Here is a 22,377-nt window from a genome sequence, read left to right as displayed (position 1 = left end):
CAACATCCAATTAAAAAAAAACATAAGCATCGGAAGCTAGCGATTTTTTTCAAGCAAAGAGTTGGGTTTAAACTTTGGCACTTCAAATATGCCTGCTGTGGGTGTGACTTCTAAATTACTTTTACACTTGAGGCAGAAATACCCAGTAAGTGCTGATAGTGTGCCTAATGCTGCGAAGAAAGCAAGAAAAACCATCAGCCTAACAGCAAAATTTTAGAAACATCTTGAGACTGGTGACTGTTATCTAATTCGAACTTGCACAGGATTTCTTTTATATTTAGTGATGCACAGTATTTCAACTCGTACGTTTCTTAATTCCAGCTTTAACATTGATTCCTATGTGAACCCATTTTATACATACCATTGTATCATTTAAAATCGCAATTTCCAGAAATGCAGCCACAGCTTAAAATGAGGACTTGATGCAATTGTATATGAGGCTTATACGACAGTGCAGTTAGATGAAAAAATGTATTTGAATAATGCTTCCAACTTGTGTTAGGAGCAATGTCATTCTACCCAGGTGACATGGTGCATGCTATATAATTGGGTATAGTAATTGAATTGTGTGCAAATTGTAAATGTGAACAAAATCTTCTCTTAATCTGGCTTTGCACAATGGCTATTCAAGAGTGGTTTTTTAAAAAAATCTTTTGCTACCAAATAAACCTGTTGGACTTTAACCTGGTGTTGTTAAACTTCTTACTGTGTTTACCCCAGTCCAACGCCGGCATCTCCACATCATGTCAAATGCTCAGCAGACAAGACCCCATTTACTGGCCTGAGACAACTGAAAAACTCCCTTCAGTTTACTTTGGTAAAAACAAAATGCTGCGGATGCTGGAATCTGAAACAAAAACAGAAAATGCTGGAAAATCTCTTGCAGGTCTGACAGCACCTATGCAGAGAGAATAGAGCTAATGTTTCACACCTGGATGACCCTTAGAACCATAGAAACATAGAAAATTACAGCTCAGAAACAGGCCTTTTGGCCCTTCTTGTCTGTGCCGAACCTTCTCAAAACGTTGGCTCTATTCTCTCTCCACAGATGCTGTCAGACCTGCTGAGATTTTCCAGCTTTTCCTGTTTTTGCTTCAATTTAATTCCTTAAGTTATCAAGTTTATTTCATCATCTATGCTGGGAAGTGATCACTGGGCATCTCATTTTGTGACAACCTGCAATATGCACTTTGCACAGCTGTATCTTGCCTCCCTCAGGAAAGGAGGTTTTTGCTTAAACATTTCACATATATTTTCTTTATGCTGTATAAACCATTTTACGTCCTGAATGATAATAGCCCCAAACTCTCTTAACTTGCCCCAGATGAAGAATAGGATCATAGAATTCTACAGTGCAGAAAAAGGCCATTCGGCCCATCGAGTCTGCACTGACCACAATCCCACCCAAGCCCTATTCCCATAACCCTAGCCAGTCCCCCTGACAACATGGCCAATCCACCTAACCCGCACATCTTTGGACTGTGGGAGGAAACCGGAGCACCCAGAGGAAACCCACACAAACACGGGAAGAATGTGCAAACTCCACACAGACTGTGACCCAAGCCGGATCCCTGGCACTGTAAGGCAGCAGTGCTAACCACTGCGCCACAGTACCGCCTGTTAAACGAGACTAGAAATATACCAAATGGAAGTTTGGACTTGGCTTAAAAACAATAGAAAAGCTGGCATGGTACCAACAGCTGGGTTTATCAAATAATGTTTGGTGGTCGGGGCTTTTATTTTGACAAGATGTAAATTTCTAAATCAGCAAAGTGAGAGTATGAGTGCGTTGGCTGATTGATTTCACAATCCACTCTGTTGTTCAGCAGTTATTTCTGTCAGCATCTGAATAGGAGATCTGCCAATGTTTTTCTTACACTAAACCTCAAGTGTCATTGGAGGGCTGAAGAACTTTGAAAGACATGTGCTCAGGACTGGCATCACATCAGCTGAATTAGAGTCTCCCATAGTCTGTTTTCTTGGTTCAAGAAATGGATTTCTTTATTTTGTCACTGGGGGATCTACCGGAAGGCAATTATTCAGTACACTCACTGATCAGGCTAATTGGCCATAGATGTGAGCATATTGTAGCCTGTTGGTACCAAAAGATAATGCTTTATCTATAATATTTTTAACAATTCTATCCAATCCATATGCAATGACTGGTGAATTATAGTAACATTGAATTTGAATCCTTTTGTGGGAGTGGGGTGGTGAGAGAAGAAACACTTTTTATTATTTTAAGGGATGTACATATTGCTGACTAGGCAAGCTCTTATTGCCCATCTCTATTGCTCTTGAGAAGGTGGTGCTGAGATGCTTTCTTTGACTACTGCAGTCCATGTGGTGTAGGTACACTGACAGTACTGTTAGGAAGGTAGTTCCAGGATTTTGACCTAGCAACAGTGAAGAAACAGCATTATCATTTCAGGATTGTGTATGGCTTGGAGGAGAACCTCCAGGTGGTGGTCTCCCCATGTATCTGCTGCCCTTGTCCTTCTAGGAAGTGGAGATTGCAAGTTTGGGAGGTGCTGTCGAAGGAACTTTGGCGAGTTGCTGCAGTTCACCTTGGAGATGGCGCCCACAGCTACCGCTGTCATTGATGGTGGGGAGAGTGAAGCTGGTTCCAATCTTTGTCTTGGATGGTGTTGAGCCTCTTGATTGTTGTTGGAACTGCATTCACCCAGGAAAGTGAAGAATATTCCATCACATTCCTGGCTTATGCCTTGTAGATGATGGACAGGCTTTCGGGAGACAGGATGTGTGTTATTCACAGCAGAACACTCTGCCCCTAAAGCTGCAGTATTTTCTGGTTGGTCCAGTTCAGTATCTTGTCAATGGTAACCCCTACCAGGATGTTGATAGTGGAGGATTCCGTGACAGTAATGCCATTGAGTGTGAAGGGGAATTGTTTAGATTCTCTCTTATTGGACATGATCATTGCTTGGCACTTAGTGTGAGGCACAAATGCAACTTGCCAGTTAGCAGCTCAAGCCTAACTGGGCTATTGTTCCTTTTTACTATGGTCTCAAATGTATAATTGTAAATGAGAGAAATTTTCAAAGATAATTACCAATTGAAATATTGGTTTCCATGCCATTCCTATCTATCTAAATGATGTGGCTATAGTCTGATTTGCTAAATTTAGTATTTTGTCATGTTTTGAGGGTTGGCCTGGAATAAGTCTTCATACTTGATTTAAAAAAAAATCTACTCCTACAATTGTTGCATGTAGAGGGCTACATCTGAAATTAGTTTGAGCATTCGGAGCCTATTTCCTAGTTGGTGTGGGTTATAATTTGGAGCTCGGGTAAATTAACAGCGGCATGGACTTTGTGATCAGCACAACTAGACTACAACACAGACTAGAAGCTGAACAAGGATCCCCATAAACACCATGGCTACATGCGTAAGACAGAGAGGCTGCTCGGCGATGAATAGTCCTGAGCCCTAGAAGTCACCACATCATTTAATAAACTCTAGCGACAGTGTGACAGAATACTTGCTGCTCACTTGAGTTGATGTATTCACAACAACACTCAAAAGTTTAACAGTTCAGTTAATTAGTGCCACAGGGCTCATTGTTAACCTACTTTGACCACTGGAACAAAGACTGCAGTATGTATGATCTATAGGAATAAGCCTAACAACACCAGGTTAAAGTCCAACAGGTTTATTTGGTAGCAAAAGCCACAAGCTTTCGGAACAGGCTGTTCCTTCATCAGGCGGGTAGGAGTTCTGATCACAAACAGGGCACAAAGACACAAACTCAATTTACATGAATAATGATTGGAATGTGAGCCTTTACAGCTAATCAAGTCTTAAAGATACAGACAATGTGAGTGGAGGGAGCATTAAACACAGGTTAAAGAGATGTGTATTGTCTCCAGACAGGACAGCTAGTGAGATTTGGCAGGTTGTGGGGGTTACAGATAGTGTGACATGAACCCAATATCCCGGTTGAGACCGTCCTTATGTGTGTGGAACCTGGCTCTCAGTCTCTGCTCAGCGACTCTGCGCTGTCGTGTGTTGTGAAGGCTGCCTTGGAGAACGCTTACCCGGAGATCAGAGGCTGAATGCCCGTGACCGCTGAAGTGCTCCCCAACAGGAAGAGAACAGTCTTGCCTGGTGATTGTTGAGCAGTGTTCATTCATCCATTGTCGTAGCGTCTGCACGGTTTCCCCAATGTACCATGCCTCGGGACATCCTTTCCTGCAGCGTAACAGGTAGCCAACGTTGGCCGAGTTGCAAGAGTAGGTACCGTGTACCTGGTGGATGGTGTTCTCGCGTGAGATGATGGCATCCGTGTCGATGATCCGGCACGTCTTGCAGAGGTTGCTGTGGCAGGGTTGTGTGGTCACTGTTCTCCTGAAGGCTGGGTAGTTTGCTGCGGACAATGGTCTGTTTGAGGTTGTGCGGTTGTTTGAAGGCAAGAAGTGGGGGTGTGGGGATGGCCTTGGCGAGATGTTCGTCTTCATCAATGACATGTTGAAGGCTCCAGAGGAGATGTCGTAGCTTCTCTGCTCCAGGGAAGTACTGGACGACGAAGGGTACTCTGTCCACCGTGTCCCGTGTTTGTCATCTGAGGAGGTCGGAGCGGAAGGCTGGAACAACAGATAATGAATGTGGCCAGGCCCTGTCAACCAATCCTGAGAACAAATTTGAAAGAGAAAAGTCAAGTTGGTGTAAGAGATTTGGTTAAGTTCTTGTAAATTCTCATTCTGATTGAAGCCACATGACTGTTTAAATCTGGCTCTGTCTCACCTGAGTGCTCGTCAGTGCTTATTTCCGAAGATTGGAGAAATGAGTGCGAGGGTGTGTATGAGGATCACGTTATGGAGTTGATAGCAAAAGTTAATTTTTCAGGTTTAATTTTGGGATAGATCACTAATGCAAGCGCAAGAGAATATCTATGGCAGAGTCAACAATTGTGATGGATACTAAAGGTGTCCAAAAGTATTTAAGATAAGAATAGTGACTGCTTTGCCAGTATTATGTTATATAAATGAACACTGGTTGCAACCTTTCCTCGCAGCGAGATCATAAAATACCAGTGTGAGTGATTGATAATGCGTCAATTTACTTTTGGTGTTTGGCTGTAGGAATATACCTACAGGGCCACCTCAAACTTCTGTGTTGTTTAAATATTATTCTTTTGGTTTCTTCGTGAAAAGAAAGATGGAACTTCAGTTTAACTTCCCTTCTGAAGAATAATATCCACAATACTGCAAACACTTGTCGGGCAGCATGGTGGCACAGTGGTTACCACTGCTGCCTCACAGTACCAGGGACCCAGGTTCGATTCCCGGCTTGGGTCACTGTCTGTGTGGAGTTTGCACATTCTCCCCGTGTCTGTGTGGGTTTCCTCCGTGTGCTCCGGTTTCCTCCCACAATCCAAAGATGTGCGTGTTAGGTTAATTGGCCATGCTAAATTGACCATAGTTTCGGGGGGGATTAGCAGGGTAAATATGTGGGATAGGTGGGATTGTGGTCGATGCAGGTTCGATGGGCCAAATGGCCGCCTTCTCTACTGTAGGGATTCTGTGGCTTCTGTGACTTAATCATGTGACTTGGGAAGGGCTTGAACCTGCAACCTTTGATTCAATTGGTAGGATTATGTGAAGCTGATAATATTAGATATGAAAAGTGGTGTCAGTTTTGTTGTATGTGAATTTATATATTAATTGTTGGGAATTAAGCACTTGTCCCAAATTCTCACTTGTGAGTTTCGAGTAATATTGCTGATTTAGCACTAGTTAATGCTTGTCACCTTGGTTTCACTAACACATTTGACGCTGTAGGTACATGAGAGACTCCCATCTCATCAGCTTCAAGCCCTGGCTTATTTTGAAAGCGTGGAAGTACTCACCCACCCCACCCACACCCTGCCCTAAATTGTTGCCAAGTCTACTGCAGAACAATTACAAATCTAAATGATTTTACAAAACTTTAGTTCCTCCTATAATACTGCAGTTTTATATGGAATGATTTTTTTCAGAGCCTTCTGTAGAAATGTAGAAAATGGAAAGTTGTGTTTTCTGGTTGTTAATGCTGAGGAAATATTTAAAACATGGTAGTAATGTCAGCAAACAGGATGTGGTAGTCATACAAAGAACTTTGCAAAGCCCTATATCTGTTTTAGTTCTGTATTTTATCTCAAAGCTTTTTTTTTCTGTTGGGTGTTTTTGTGCTACAGTCTGGCATTACTTTTGTCTGCTTCACAAAATGATCTTGCTCAAAATTATGGTATGAAGTGCTAATCCATAAGACATAAGAGCAGAATTAGGCCACTCAGCTCAACGGGTCTGCTCTGCCATTCAATCATGGCTGATATTTTTCTCAACCCCATTCTCCTGCCTTTTCCCCCATAACACCTGACCCCCTTATTAATCAAGAATTAATCACTTTGGATGACCCACTTTCACTGGGCTGCTTAAATAAATTCCCCTGGACTTTGCCCACCAACAAGACAGGAGATTGGATAAATTGAGACTTTCAATTGGATTAGCCACTCTCAAAAGAAATGTGAATGCAAATGGAAGTAAAATTAACTTTTTAAGAACCAACAAAATGTGAGGTGTGGTAGTTTTCAGTGAGATCCTTTGTGCACCGCCAGATGAGATGGTAAGTTATTGATGGGCAATGCTACCCAGTACCAAGGAAATCCCCTTATCTAAGGAAAGATATACTAGCATTGGGGGCAGTCCAGAGAAGGTTCACTAGGTTGATCCTGGGTATGGAGGGATTTTCTTATGAGGAGAGATGAAGTCGGTTGGGCCTGTACTCATTGCACTTTAGAAGAATGAGAACCATCGTTATTGAGACAAATAGGATTCTCAGGTGGCTTGACAGGGTAGATGCTGAGAGTCCAGGACCAGAGGGCATAATCTCAGACTAAGGGTCGCCCATTTATGACAGATGAGGAAGAATTTATTTTCTCAGAGGGGAGTGAATCTGTGGAATTCTTTACCGCAGAGAGCTGCAAAGGCTGGGTCATTAAGAATATTCAAGGCTGAGATAGATTTTTAATCAGTAAGGGAATCAAGGGTTATGTGGGTAAGGCAGGAAAGTGGAGTTGAGGATTATCATATCAGATCAATCGTGATCTCCTTGAATGGTGGAGCAGACTCATTGGGCCCAATAGCCGACTTCTGCTCTGACATCTTATGGCCAGTGCAATGGCTGAGGGGAAAGAAAAACCTGCCACCATGTGAATGGATTCAGTTCATCCAGTGCAGGCACCAAGAAATACCATTGTAAACACAGTTGCTGTTTTATACGATTCTCATTATTGGCATCACTATTGAAACCACATAGATGCTCAGAATTTTGCTACATTCAGTGTTCCGGTATTGCATATTGCGAAACAAAAGTTTATCTTGAACTTAGAATGTCGTGTTAGCAACAGCAAAATCCCAAGTGGATTTGTTTGGATTTCCACTTTTTCATTTTGACGTAAGATTTTGTGGTCTTTTAATGTGTTTTCAGATTGCGGAACCACGTCAGTTAGATACAGTTTTGTGACTTTCTTTGCAGTGGAAGTAGTTTTGGGTATTGTCATACTTTTTGTTTTAAAGCTTTTGGTGCTAGTATTAGCAAATGAGGTAACATCTCTGAGTTCTTTTAAATGTTAGCTTCGCCCTTTCATGTTTTGTGTTGAGTTAAATCTTCTAGCCAGTTACCAATACTATAATGCCTTCAGTACTCTGTTTTAAAGTTTTCTTGGAGACAAATACTGAAGCGGATGTTGGCAGTGCATTTAGTCCAGAGTGTTGGAGTTCCACAATTTAGTAAAGGAATAGGAAAATACAGGTCTGTTTTCAATATTTACCTCTGTTCCACATCTACACCCTGCCAAGGCAGTAACTTCTGCTTCTTCCAATATGTGAAAAGGTCTTTGACTCCACTTACTTGCTGCATCAGGACCCTGAGGAGGTCCCAGTGCATGCACATTTGGGAGATTGAAACATCCAGGGTGGAATTTTCTGATTCCACCCACCATGGGAATCATAGGGGTGGAACAGGATCATGCAAAGGTCCTCAGGCGGGATTTTCCAGTCTTGGAGCGAGCGTGACCGGAAAATCCCACCCCTAATTTCTGGTTTTAGCCTACATGAACTGCTCTGCAATTCCTTACAACAGTGGGGACAGGTAACCAGAACCATGGAGACTTGGGCTCTTTGCCCTACACCTAACACTGATTTACATGGATTTGCTTAGAGCTTTTCATAGCAGGTGTAAAGCCTGCAAGACAGCGTAACTCTTAAGTAAATCAGCTGGAGTGTCAAAGCACATTGGCAACCACAGAAGCCCCGGCAATGTACATCCCCAATACCCCTCCCCAAAAGCCCTATGATATTCAACCTCACCTCCCCCCCCGCCCAAAGTTCAGCACAAACCCACCCTCACCTCTTCCTGTTCACCCCCTTCCTCAACCCTGCTTTCCGTTTGGCCGATGTCAGAAGAGTCAACATTATTGGGGAGTGTGACATGGGTGGGGTGTGGTGGGGGTAAGGAGGTTGAATCGAGTATTTTCATGGGGTATCCTTGCAGCTCTAATGGAGCTGGCATCAGAAGGTGCAAAGGCTCCAGCATAAAATAGTATGTGGGCAGATGAAATCGCTGACAACATTGATGCTGCCAAATAGACCTGGGCCAGTATATAGCTTAAAAGAGAGCCAGGCTGCCAAAGCTTTGCGGTCTTGCACTCATCAGGACAAATGCAAGAATGCCAAATTTCACGTGATCGCAACAACTTGTACTAGAGGAGAAAAGGGTGCTGACTGGTTGGCAAGTTAACTCCGTTTGGCTGAGGCAATCTATCCCTCGTTCAGCAATATTCAAGTTCTGCACAACAACCATTTGTGGTTACTATATTGTCTTGGTGAGAATTCTATTCTTCATCTCCTGGAGGCCAGGTTATTTCTGAATTTAACAAGCAAATGGAAAACTGTCAACATCATGTTGGTCAACAGTTTGAAAAGCAGTGAGCGTTGCACACCTCTGCACTCATCTTAGTATAAAACATGAATATTTTGGCAAGGCATTCTGTGGGCTGAGGGTCAAGTGGTAGTTCTACTTGACTGTAGAAATTAAGTTGCATTTTTGAACACATCATCTATAATTCGTTCCCAGCTTAAATGCAACTACTCTGGAAGATGACTATTTCTGGGAGATGAATTTATCATACTGTAGAAGCTTAAATGAGTGCCTGGCAGTTATTTTTGTTAAGAGACTGCATGAGCTATGTAATTTCCTCGCCGCCTTGTACATTTAGTTTCTGCCAGTATATTGGAATAAATGGTTTCCACCCTCTGAATTTCTATCTGTTCAGATGTCACAGCATTGCTAACTGCTGTCCTATGCAGATTAACCCAATTTACAATTGGTGTACTTGGTTATTTCAGAAAAATGCCTCCGTTTCCTGTTTCTTAGCTTCTGCTCGAGGTGAAATGTGAAAGGGAGGAGTGTTCAAATTAGGGAAAGGAAATTGTAAACACCTAAGGAAAAGTTCTGCACGGTAGCTCCGCTTGGATATATGCTGTCATTTGATTTAAGAGGCCAAATTGAACAACTTACCCAACCAGATGAGATGCTAAATAATTTTAAGCTAGATTTACTGTCCCCCATCTCCTCTCCTTACATTCCTTGACCTCCATTTCTTGTTGGGAAGTTGTGGAAGCGTAAACTCCACCTCCCTGCGTGTGGATCGGTACATTCAAATTTGCTATGGCTCCTAGTGTTTATTCTGGCCATTGGACACACGTTTGGAGAAGCCTTGGACTAATAATTGTCAAGGGGGAGGAGGTCTGTGCTGATGGTCTGAAGGCAGCTGTACTAGAACATATTTGTTTTTCCAAAACAAAATCAGCTTAGTGACTTATTTCTTAGATACCCCAGCCCTCCCATGAATGACCAGAAATACAGCTAAGGGTGTAAGGGACACCTTTGGGGGCAGAATCCTCACCCCACTGGAAGCTCCCTGTTAACACTCCCTCAATAAAAGAGCACCCCCAGTGCTGTCCCAACTTTCTTTACAAGATTCACAAATGCATAGTAATCTAACTTCACCATACCTCCCAGCACTTGATGTTTGAATTACCTGCACATTGATTTTCATGCTACCCACAGGGGCTACTAAGTCTCCCTGTATTATACATGATTATGGTAAATTGGCCTCCTTTGATTTTGGTGCGGCCGCTGCAATTGTCTATTCCATCCTGTTCTTGCTTTCCCATTTTCCCTGGCCCATTATTGTTGTTGTCCTTGGTTTATTGATGTACACCCAGATTCTAATGGATTGTGCATGCAGCATTTGGCGACATTATTCATTGGAATGAAGGCTCAATGTGTAAGCCAATGACTTGATTTGATTTGTTATTGTCACATGTATTGGGATACAGTGGCAAGTATTATTTCCTGCGCACTATACAGACAAAACATACTTTTCATAGAGTGCATCGGGGAGAAGGAAAGCAAAGGATGCAGAATATAGTGTTACAGTCATATCTAGGATGTAGAGAAAGATCAAAGTTTAAAGGAATTAGAGTACAATTTTAAAAGCACAGAATGAGAGTAAAAGATAAGATTAGAGGGTGTGCTGGGGGCAGCATGCAAAAAGTCGCCTTGCTCCATCTTTAGAAGTGTGTAACGAAGTGACCGGTAACTCAAAAGCACCGTGTTTACCTTCCTGTCACCCCTGATTCTCCGCAGTTGTTGCTGTTAATTCCCATCAAACATTGGAATTTCCACCTCCTCAAAATTGGTAAGACTGAAGGAGTTTGTTTTCGCTGCTTTCAGGCACTTCAATTCCGATCTCATCTCTCTGCTTGTTCACTGAAGCAGAAACTGAGTGGCAATCTTTCGCTGCCTCCAAAACCCTCCTGCATGTTTTTCCTCAGTGGTTTTTAAAAGTCCATCTTCTAGTTTTAAAAGTTGTAGTTCCTTCCTTGAGTTCAGTTTTGCCATTTTTCTTTGAGAGTACGTCTCAAGGAGGAGGAGGTGCAAGAGGTCACACATTTGCACCTATTCCTCGATTACTTGTGCTTCTGCACTTTACATGCCACAGTTGAAACCTCACGATTCACTCATTCGGTTGCAATACAAGAAATCTACACGCCCTGCACTGAATTCCGAGAACGTGAATTCAGAAAGCACCATGAGAAATTGAATTAACAATTTTTTTAAATTTAGAAAAAGATATTGGTACATGAAGTTGTCAGGTGTTCGAAAATTACAGCTGTTTTGCTTGCATCTCTTGGGAGAGGAAAGCTGTGATCTTTACCCAGCCTGTATGTGAATCCAGTCTTGTGTCTACGTGGTTGGCACTCAGCTACCCTCTGAGTTGGCTGAATAAACCACTCTGTTGTATCAAATAATGAACTGGCATGCCAGTGACATCCACCTTCTGAAAATTTAAATCATTTGTATGATCGCTTAAGCCACATATATTCCTTTTGGTATACATACCGGATAATTTGTCTTTTGCCTGTACCATTGTGCATGCATGTCCAATCTCAAGTAAACTGTTTACTCCCAAGTTTAAAGAGATCAGAACAAATCATTGAAGTTGTTCCATTTCTCAGTTACTCAGAGCGAGCAATGAATTGCGAGTTGACTTTAGTTGAAGAATGCTAATGTCTATCTCATTAGAATTTTACACCTCATGTCTTGTTTGAACGCTTGTTTTTGAAAGTGCATGTTTCAGTGTAACATTTTGAAAATCTTTCTCGTGAAAAATGATCAAATATGCTAAAGTGTATTGCTCTAATTTATCCTGAACACTCCCCTGCTCAGTGATATGTGCATATCCCATTTCTCCTGGAACCCCACTGGCGACTGATTCCCAAACTTATTGTCTTCAAAATGCTAATTCTTTTTCAATAATTCTTTTTGCTGCCTTGCATAGCTCTGCATCTGCAGCCTTGTTTAACTGTTTCCGCTCTTATTCCTGTCCTGCTGACTCTGGTCCTCTGTTCCTCTTGCCTTCACCTGTTGAAGGAACACTCTTCAGTTCATCATATCCCAGACCTCTGCCAAACCCTGCCACTTTCAAAAGTCTCATAGAATCCCTACAGTTCAGAAGGAGGCCACTAGGCCCATCAAGTCTGAACCGACCACAATCGCACTCAGGCCCTATTCCCGTAACCCTCATTTATGCTGCTAATCCCCCTAACACTAGGCTCAATTTAGCATGGCCAATCAACCTAACCCACACATTTTTGGACTGTGGGAGGAAACTGGAGCACCCAGAGGAAACCCACGCAGACATGGAGAAAGTGCAAACTCCACACAGACAGGGACCCGAGGCTGGGATCGAACCTGTGTCCCTGGCGCTGTGAGGCAGCAGTGCTAACCACTGTGCCACCATGATCACTTCCGTTAACTGACTCCACTTTGCATCTGATTTTCTCTCTTTTCAATGCCGTTCCTCAGCCTTCCTGAGAAATGTTAACAGCAATGAAGTTGTTGTGTATTGTTCAAGTCACTGCTGAGGAAATATTTTGAGAAAATCATTTTTGTAAATGGGTGTTGGGGGTATCTTTTTTTTCTCTCCAGTGGCGTTGCATTTTCTAAGTTCATGTTTACTGGTTTAAAAACTGCTCTAAATTGAAGGATGCAATTTTCCTTGCTACTGGAATTTGTGTTTGAGCCTTTGGAAAAGTTAATTAAAAACTGGCTTAATTGTAGGAATGAAGTCTTGTCTGATTTAATTATACAGCTTAAAGATTGGCCAAGCACCACATCATGTCCTCGCAATGAAAGCTTATCCTCAATTAACCCATCTTTCTGCTGGGAGGAGCAATGATCTTGGGTCAAAAACAGCTCCAGGACCTTTCAAAGCCAAATTTGTGACTTGCTAACCGGTGATTTGAAAAATATGGCTAGCATAATGCCCATCTGCCCTCGAGGGTAGTATTTATTTGTGCAATATCCAGAATGAGGAATCAGTTGTCTGATGACGTCTAAGGTAATGAGTGATGTTTAGCGATTTACCGCATACAGATCTGAATCCAAGGCAACACAATTAGGAGCTTCCTGGTGTTTACAAATTGAACTTTAGAGCATCTTGAATTTCCAAAATGATTCTAATAGTCTTTCCTCCCCTCAGACTGGCTCACTTTAATAAATTATATCAGCTAATGATAAAAATGTATTGGCATTTTTTTCATGCACAAGAGATGCTGAACTTGCAGAAAATTATCAATTTAGATGCGGTATCTTCATAAGATGCATCGTTTGTTGATGGCTTTGAAGACCAGTCCTTGAGAGGCAGGTTCTGTGGCAGACACCACACATAAAGCTGCCAAATCACATGGGTTGTTTTTGATGTTGCCAAGCTGCTCTAGCCTCTGCTTGGTTGTGGGAGTGAACGCCAGCACACAGGAAGTGTTGCCATTTCCCTCTTTCAGCAGCTGATGTCTCCCAGGTATGATACTAGATGTTGAGGGCCTTCATGTCAAGCTTGCAAGAATCTGAAGTGGAGCCTTGGGCACCCCAGTGATGCTCTGGCTACCTTACCAGACAGAAGGTCCTTGAGTATGTGGCCATCTTCCATCCTGCTGATGTGCCCAATCCACCTCTGCTTGCTTAGTGGCAACACACTTGACAGCTCTACCTTTTGAGAGAACTGCTGTATTTGTGATTTTTGTCTTGCCAGAATATACCCATGCTGTGCTGCAGAGAGTGAAGATGGAAATTATTGAACTGCTTTTCTTGGTAGTTGTGCATTGCCCATGTTTCACAGCCATTCAGCGAGGCACTGAGGACACCACCAACTTGAACTGAAGGGTCAGCTTGATGTTGCCTCCTCTGTGCTTTGCAAGCAATACATACTTTACAATGCATGCATTGAGCATTACACCAAGGGGCAGGTTACTTGTTAGTCACTGTGGACCCAAGGGAACAGAATTTGCCGGACACTTCCAGTGGGATGTTATTTACTGTGATCAGAGGAGACTTCCTGGGCAGAGAGGCAACGCTTTGTCCCATGATCATAGTTCACTATCCGAGGTTTAGTGACCAGGAATTTGGCAACAACTACTTGTCTTTATGTAGCACCTTTTTACTGTTATAAACCTTCCCGAGGTGTTTCACACGCCAAACCTAAGGAAATAGTTGGGAAGGATGTAAGACCAACAAGTAGATGGTCAAAGTGGTAAGTTTTAAGGGGCGTCTCAAGGGAAGAAATTGAGATCGAGGTTTAGGGGGAAAATTCCTGAACTTAGGGACTTGAAGGCATAGCTACTAATGTGGAGTAATTAAAATCATCAATCCAGAGGATTGTGGGGCTTGTGTAAATGACAGAGATGAGTCATAGGCTAGGCGCAGGTTGGGCAAGGTGAGTCAGTAGAGGGATTTGAAAGCAAGGCATTAGAATTTTAAAATCTGGTTCTTGTTTGACAATGAGCAACGACAGGTGAAGTAACTTGGTGTGAGTTAGGACATGGGCAGCAGAGTTTTAGGTCATCTTAGGTTTATGGCGATAGAACATTGGAGGCTGGTCAGGCATACCCTGGAATAATTGGGTCCAGAGCAGGAATGGAGGACTGTTTGACCAGCAGAGGAACTGAGGCAAGGATCAAGTTGGGTGATTAATGGAAAGGTGGAAATTGGCAATCTTAGCAATGGTGTGATGTGAAGTCAGAAGTTTATCTCTTGTCAGATATGACATGAAGGTAGAAAACTGTCTGAGTTCAACCTCATAGTTGCTGGGGTGAGGGATTGAATCCACTTTGTTGTGGAAATGGAGGATCATGGCTTCGACCCTCCTTTATTTAATTGGAGTAAACTTCTGCTCATGCAATATTCAATACCCGAGCAGTTTGACCATTTAAGGCTCTAAGCAGTTAAGAGAGGGAGAGCTAGTGCGGAAACTGATGCTGATTTTTTGGATGATATCATTGAGTGATAGCATGCAAGTGCAAAATGAGGAAGTTAAGAGTCAACCCTTGGGAAACTAGACAAAATTCTGCATTATTAGGAAGTGAAGAATTGTAAATGATTCTTGGCCACAACTAGATGTGAATGGAACCAACCAGTTGGAAGATGATAGAGAGACATTGGAGGATGGTGTGGCAACCCATGTCCAAGTCTGTCGATGGGTTTGATAAGGATAAGGAGGGATGGTTTATCCTTGTTACGGTCACATAGCATATTAGGATGTCATTTGTGACTTGGCTATGAGCTGTTTCATGACTGCGGCAAGGATAGAAATCTCATTGGAGGGATTGAAACAGAAAAGATGGCTGTGGATTGAGGAAGAGAATACACTTTTGTGGATTTGGGATAGTAAAGGGAGGTTGGGTAATAGTTTGCAAGAGTAGTGAGTTGAGGGTTGATTTTTTGAGGAGGGTGTGATGTCAGCAGGTTTGAAAGAGAAGGGGACAGCTGGTGAAGAGAGAACTGTTATGTTGGTTAACATGGAAGGCCTGAAAGGAATTTGGGGCAGTCAAGTTTGTGGGAGTAAAATGAAGGGAGCAGGAGATGCGTGTCGTAGATAAGGTTAGCACGGAAAGGGCATCATGGGAGTTAGGAGAGAAAGGTGTTGCTTCCGGTGTAGGGCAGGGAACCCAAGAGGAAATTTAGCCTGGTGTGTCAGAGAAAAGAGGGAAATGGCAGAGGACGCTGATCAAATGGCCTTGGTCCCTGTGACAAAGAACCCTCTTTGTTGTTCATGTTTGCTGGTGTTGAAGGTGCAGGTGACAGGATGAAAGGGATTTGAGTCACTTTACACTTGGGGGAAAAAAAACAAATGGCTTTCTTGCGTAATATTCACAACTTTTGGCATGAGTGGAGGACCTAGCAGTGAATGACATCCTTGCAATTCTGTGCTGCTTGGACTTACAGGTGGGGAGACAAAGCTAACAGTGGGAGAACAAGGTGAGAGAGTGCAATTATTTTATTGGGAAGTGAGGTCTGAAAGGTGGAAGTGAGGGTATAGTTGAGCAAATCAGTTAGCTGCAGAAGCATTGTAGCCAGCAGGAAGCCGAAAGATCTGGAAGCCTGACACTAGTTAGCTGGATGGTATTAACTTGTTAAAGTGGGTATGACATGTGTTAAAAGACACAAGTTAAAGGTGGGACAGGAGCTTTGTGGATTCTACATTTTCAGACAAATCTCTGCAACCAAGTTGAGGGACCACAATATTTTTGGAATTGGGAGGCGAGGTGTTCCTGGGTTGATAATGGGGTCTACTCTGCATTTTTTGTTCATGACCCTTTGTGCCAAACCTGACCCTGAAACTAGAGTTTCTGACCACACATCTCTGAAACTTGACCCCTGCCTCAGCTTATCTGCCAATGGAAAAACTAATTCTTGCCATTTGTTACCTCACAACTTAAATATTCCAAAGCATTCCTGGCTGGTCGCCCATATTCTACATCCCATAAACCTGAAGGCATCTGAAACTTTACTGCCTGGGTTTTAGCTCGCAGCAAGTCCTGTTTACCTTTCACTCCTGTGTTCTTCTTCTCAATCTTAGTAATCCCCTCCAATCTCACAGCCCACTGAGATATCTGCGCTCATCTCCGACCAAGACCGCAAGAAACTACAAAGGGTCGTGAATGTAGCCCAGTCCGTCACACAAACCAGCCTCCTATCCATTGACTCTGTCTACACCTCCCCCTGCCTCCAAAAAGCAGCCAGCATAATCAAGGACCTCATGTACCCCGGACATCTCTTGGGAAAAAGATACAAAAGTCTGAGATCACGTACCAACTGACTCAAGAACAGCTTCTTCCCTGCTGCCATCAGACTTTTGAATGGACCTATCATATATTAAGCTGATCTTTCTTGACACCCTAGCTATGACTGTAACACGATATTCTGCACCCTCTCTTTTCCTTTTCCTCTATGTACTGCATGAACGGTATGCTTTGTATCGCATGCAAGAAGCAATACTTTACACTGTATATCAATACATGTGACAGTAATAAATCAAATCTAATTCTGGCCTCTGGAGCATCCCTGATTTTCATCCCTCCATTGGTGGCTGGGCATCAGTTGCTTACGTCCGAAGTTCTGGAATATGCTTCCTACACCTCTCTGATTCTCCACCTTTCTTTCCCCTTCTCAAGATACTCCTGCCTCTTCATTCAAGCTTTTGACCATGTACTCCAATATTGCTTTATTGCTCAGTGACTAACTTTGCTTTACACTGCTTCTGTGAAGTACCTTATTATTGCATTAAATGCACTCTATAAGATAGTCGAAAGAAAGACATGCCTTTACATAGCTTATTCCACAGCTACTGTGTGCTTTACAGCCAATTAAGTACTTTAGAACTGTAATGGAAGAAACAGCAAAGTTGATAGTCAATTTGTACACAGCAAACTTTCTCAAACAGCAAGGTGAGAAGCAGATAATCTGCTTTTGTGATGTTGATTTGAGAGGTAAATGTTACCCAGGACACGGATAAAACTCCCCTGGTCTTCTTTGAAATACTGTCTTGGGATCTTGTACGTCCATCTGGAAGGCAGATGGAGCATCCGTTTAATGCCTCATCTGAAAGACAATGCAGTAAGCTGTCAATTGGAGTGTTAGCTTTGATTTTTGACCTGGAATGAGACTTAAACCCAGGAACCTTCTGACTCTGAGATGAGGATATCACCAACTGATACTGGAGAGTTCATTGTTTCTTCCAAGCTTCTCCCGGGAAGTAGCACTGACCTGAAGGGGTGGGAAGATAATTTATTGTAGTATTCAGTTTATGATTGTCTATCCTGTCCTCTTCAATCAGTATTTCTACAGGATTACAGGGCACAAATGATTATACAGAGATGGGTTGTGAGAGGGAAAGTGTTTTGAAGATACCTCTGAAACTCTCAGGCACAGACTGTCAGAAGGTGGGTGGAAGTTTGCACTTTGATTGAAAAGACCAAATTCATGGGGATTTGACAAGAAGCTGGAAGATTTGCCTGGCTTGTGCGAGAAGGGGAATCACCAGGAAAACCCCTCACCTTGAAAGCCACTTCTGGAGTTAAAAGTTACCAGGTTAGGAAAGGAAAACAAGGGAAATAAACTTGCAGGAACGAAGAATCACTTGGCCTGGGTCCTGGAAAATTGAAAGACTGCCTTAAGGGACAACGTAAAGCATGCCTGTGAAGTGGGTTTTTTGTTGTTTTTTTAAGTGAAAGGGGGAAGTTTTGGAAATCTAAGTATGAGATTGTGTTCAGTCAATAGGGTGTTTAATCTTTCTGTTAATGTAAAAGTCTTAAAACATAAAGTCTTGATGTGACATAATTTCAGCGATCAATTGGAAGTTCAAATTAATTTTTTAAAAAGGGTTATTGGTCTCCATGCAGATGGTAAATAGTAATAACAGAAGATTGAAATGGTTATTCTATTTGCATTGCTGTTGGTGCTCTCAGCCATATGTGTGTGACCTGTAACCACAGCCAGCTATCAGACTGGAGAATGTGATGTAAAGATTAAATGCAACAAAGGTCATGTTTTTACTGTGTAATTACGAGCTGTTTTTAAATCTTGTTATTTTAGGCAATATTTTTTGAAAAATAAAATTGACTCCTTAAGTTAAAGCCATGATTGCTCCCTGAAACACTGTGGTGACACTATATTCCTACAGCAGTTGATGGTTTCCAATTTAGAAAGTACAAAGGAAAAGAAAAAAGTATTCTTTTTTAAGTAAAAAAGGACTGGTTTTGGAATGGTCCTTTCACTTACTGCTGTTAACTAACTTACAAAGGTGAAGTGCAAAGATGTAATTTAGTTCGGTGTTTCTTAAACTGGGTTCCACAGATCTTTGTGGGTTTGCAGAGACTTTGCAGTGGCTTCATAACCAAGGGCTGGCCTTATGGGTGAGGCAACATGTTCAAGAGTGAGTGAAGAGGTGGTTGGAGGTCTACTCCTTGCTCTGTCCAAGCTTCCCTCATGCTTTTCTCCTGTTGAGGAGCCAAGGAAGATGAATTCTGCAGTGAGAAACAGGCTCTCATAGATATGTGCAAATAAATAACTGATTTTCTTTAAAGCTTTCTTCATGTGTAGCAATTTAACATTGAGTATTATAAACTATAATTTAGATGCAGTGTAGGGGTTAGAGTAGCATGTGGCAGTGCAGGGTGACATAGAATCATAGAATCTACAGTGCAGAAGGAGGCCTTTTGGCCCATCGAATCTGCACCGTCAACAAGCCCACCCAGGCCCTATTCCCGTAACCCCACGTATTTACAGTCCTAATCCCCCTGACACTAGGGTCAATTTAGCATGGCCAATCAACCTAACCTGCACATCTTTGGGCAGTGGGAGGAAACCAGAGCACCTGGAGGAAACCCATGCAGACGTGGGGAGAATGTGCAAACTCCACACAGACAGTCACCCGAGGCTGGAATCAAATCCGGGTCCCTGGCGCTGTGAGGCAGCAATGTTAACCACTGTGCCACCGTGCTGCCCTGTGTCCGTCATAAACTCCTTTAAAATGGAATCAACCATTGATTTGTGACTTCTGTTGGAACACAATTGCTTCAATGTTTGCTGAATTACCACAAAGGTCCGATTTTTGTATTTTGCTATCTGAGTTAAACGAATAGCTGGAATGGATATTGATTTTGCTGCACTTAATTGCTCACTGGTATCTTCTAACCAAATGCAGTTAGTATTATAACACTGTGATGCTGCGCATCATCAACCCCACTATGTTTAACTGGATCTGGATGTTCTGAAAAGTGCTTGAAATGCACAGAAGATCAATCAACGTGTAGAAAAACAGATGAGATGATATTTTGGGTGTAACCCTTGCTTGGTTCTGAGGAAGGAAATACACCTGAAACTTTAACTTGTACTTTATCTTCACAGATGTGTGATGATTTCCTGTGTAGTTCCATCATTTTCCATATAAACATAAACTGCTCATAAAAATAGACTAGCAGTGGTGATTTTGAAGATGACCAAGTCTTCACAGGGAGACTTGTCTCTGTGGTAGATGGCATGATTGTTGGTGGCTGAAAATGCCAATAGGACTCTTGAACACTTGGGGCCTAGGAGCTCCTAGTTTGGAGGAGCTCTGGTATAAGCAGCCGCCTTCCATTGTCTGTGCCTTTCTTGAGCATCCTCGTGTCTGAAGGTTTCAAAATTTGGGTTGCTGTTCTTGTCATTGTACACCAGCTGCCTCTGTCGGCAGCCTCCCGCTCACACACCCATTGTTCAGTGTTAGCCTGAGTGAGCTTTCCTTTTGGTTGGTCTGAGAAGCACTTTGGTCTTTCTCACTGGGGCATAGCTCACCGTAAAGCTTTTATCAATGTGGAACTCTCCGTGCATGACACGTACTACACAGCACAAGATTCAACGCTAGGCAGATTGACTCGGTTGAGGATCCCTTTGTTTTAATTATCTCCTGAATCAGATGATACTGTCGTCATGAACTCGACATGATAACTTTGTAGATGGTTGTTGCCAAGAGCCCCATGCATTAAGGGAAACTCTGCAAAGTCCTGGATTATTGGTGACAAAATTTGTGATCTATTCTCAGTTTTCAGATGAGCTGCAGCATGCTTTCCATTTAAATTTGATGCAAGTTACTTTTAGACCATTTAGCATGGTCTCCGCCTCATGTGTCCCTCTTCTTGTCTCTTCCATTCTTCTTTGTTTTCAAAACTTTAATCCTTTCATCTTGAGTATCAGCAAATTTTATTACTATCTTGGGGAAATGCAAGTCCTCCTCAAGTTTTGCACACAAGGTGAAAAGTACAAATCAGCACGTGTGTGACTTCAAGTTACAATCAGCAACAATCATATATATGTAACATTTTTAATGTGGATAGCTTCAATTTTTAGAATTGAATTCAGTGATTTGTTTTGAAACCGGGAAATGAGTTCAGAAATCAAGTGTTTACACTGTCACATAATATGTTCCATTTGAATGACACATGCACACATCGTCTGAATGTTACTGTAATGGCTACCACTGGTTGTTTTATACTGACCTGAGTGAGGTGTTTGCAGGATTGGGTCACAAACAGCTAGCAGCCGTTATATATATAGTCAAATTTGCTAAGGTTACCACCCATGCAGAACTCTATCACCCAGAGTCTGTCCTCCAATTGTTACCTTAAGTGTTGCAGATAATGCATATACCAGTGATATGATTTTGTATTTGAGGTAACTCGCATTGCAATATACAAGTACTGGATCTGTGAATAAATAGTTGGTTGTTGTCAGCTGACGCTTGGAAAAGTTTCATTTTTGTCAAACAGAAATTATACTGAAGTCAGATTTATTTGGTTATTCACTCAGTTGCTTGTCTTCTGTCCAAATCTTGGCCATGATTAGCTCATCTACTGAGAGAGAATGTAAAGGCTGCACAATTCAACAATACCTTGTTTCTCCTACTTTGCTGTGCATTAAACAACATTCAATTGGATGCACTTTTAGACCAATTCTCACCAATTTAAAGTAAAGATGCCATTAATATAGTATATCAACATCAATCTGAAAATGCAATCAATAGAATTTGAGTGCAAACTCTTCAAATTGCATAAAGTGGAAGTGTTTTATTGGAGGAGTGCAAATGTGTAGGCTGTCAGAATTTGATTTTGAGGTGTACTTAATCTCATAATTGTAATGCTGAATTGCTAATGGTTCTTTCACTTTGTGGCATAATGCACTTTTGAAATTGGAAAAGCTTAAAAAACAAATTTGATTTAGCAGTGAGGACTTTATCATACAAACTGATGCCAAGGCCATTTAAAGGCTTGTCCTCCCTGAAACTTTGAATGTTTCACAGAATGTGGTGAGGGTATGTTCAGAGAACATTTTCCAACTTGCATGTCCCTTTCTGCATTCTCTTAATCAGTGAAGGATCTTGTATTGTGAAAGAATTGCCCTGAAATGTCTTGGGAATGGGTGTTTCGCTGTTGGATCTATATGGCGGGCAGTTATTTTTGATCATGACTCTGTGTGCTCTTTGAAATAACATACTAACTGTTATTTCTGTTTATCTGGTTAAATTTAACATCCTCTTCTTTTAGCAGGTTAGTTCTTGTCACTGGACAGGATGAAACCTGAAACTAGTGCAGAAATGCTTCAAGCTTTGTATTGCGCATTGTACTTCCTGCTTTTCCTTTACTAAGATATTGATGCTGACAGATAACGGATACTGTTGTAAGAAGTGTTAAAATTGAAATGATTTTATATTTCACATATTTGTTTGCAGGTGGATAATTTCCTCTTGTGCATGTGCATAAAAGTAATGAATCTTTGTCTTTTGCATGTAGTCATTCCTGCATAGAAATCATCAGAATGATGGAGACAAGACAGAAAAGCAAATCACTGAAGAAGATCTCAAGGTAGAACCATCGTAAAGATTAAAACATACATTCATAGTGTTTCTTAATCATTTATTGTTTTGTCAGATTTGTTCTT

General features: G+C 42.0%; 1 protein-coding gene across 1 annotated transcript in view; it reads left to right on the top strand.

Annotated features, from left to right (window-relative positions):
* prex1 (phosphatidylinositol-3,4,5-trisphosphate-dependent Rac exchange factor 1) overlaps positions 1-22,377 on the top strand; it is a 204,203-nt gene that overhangs the window by 39,553 nt on the left and 142,273 nt on the right. The window contains exon 2 of the mRNA XM_078236543.1: positions 22,230-22,301. Coding sequence (XP_078092669.1) covers positions 22,230-22,301 — 72 coding nt within the window. The remainder of the gene's footprint in view (positions 1-22,229; positions 22,302-22,377) is intronic.

Source organism: Mustelus asterias, chromosome 20 (assembly GCF_964213995.1).
Source record: "Mustelus asterias chromosome 20, sMusAst1.hap1.1, whole genome shotgun sequence".
Taxonomy (NCBI): domain Eukaryota; kingdom Metazoa; phylum Chordata; class Chondrichthyes; order Carcharhiniformes; family Triakidae; genus Mustelus; species Mustelus asterias.
This window is presented reverse-complemented; position numbering and strand designations above follow the sequence as displayed.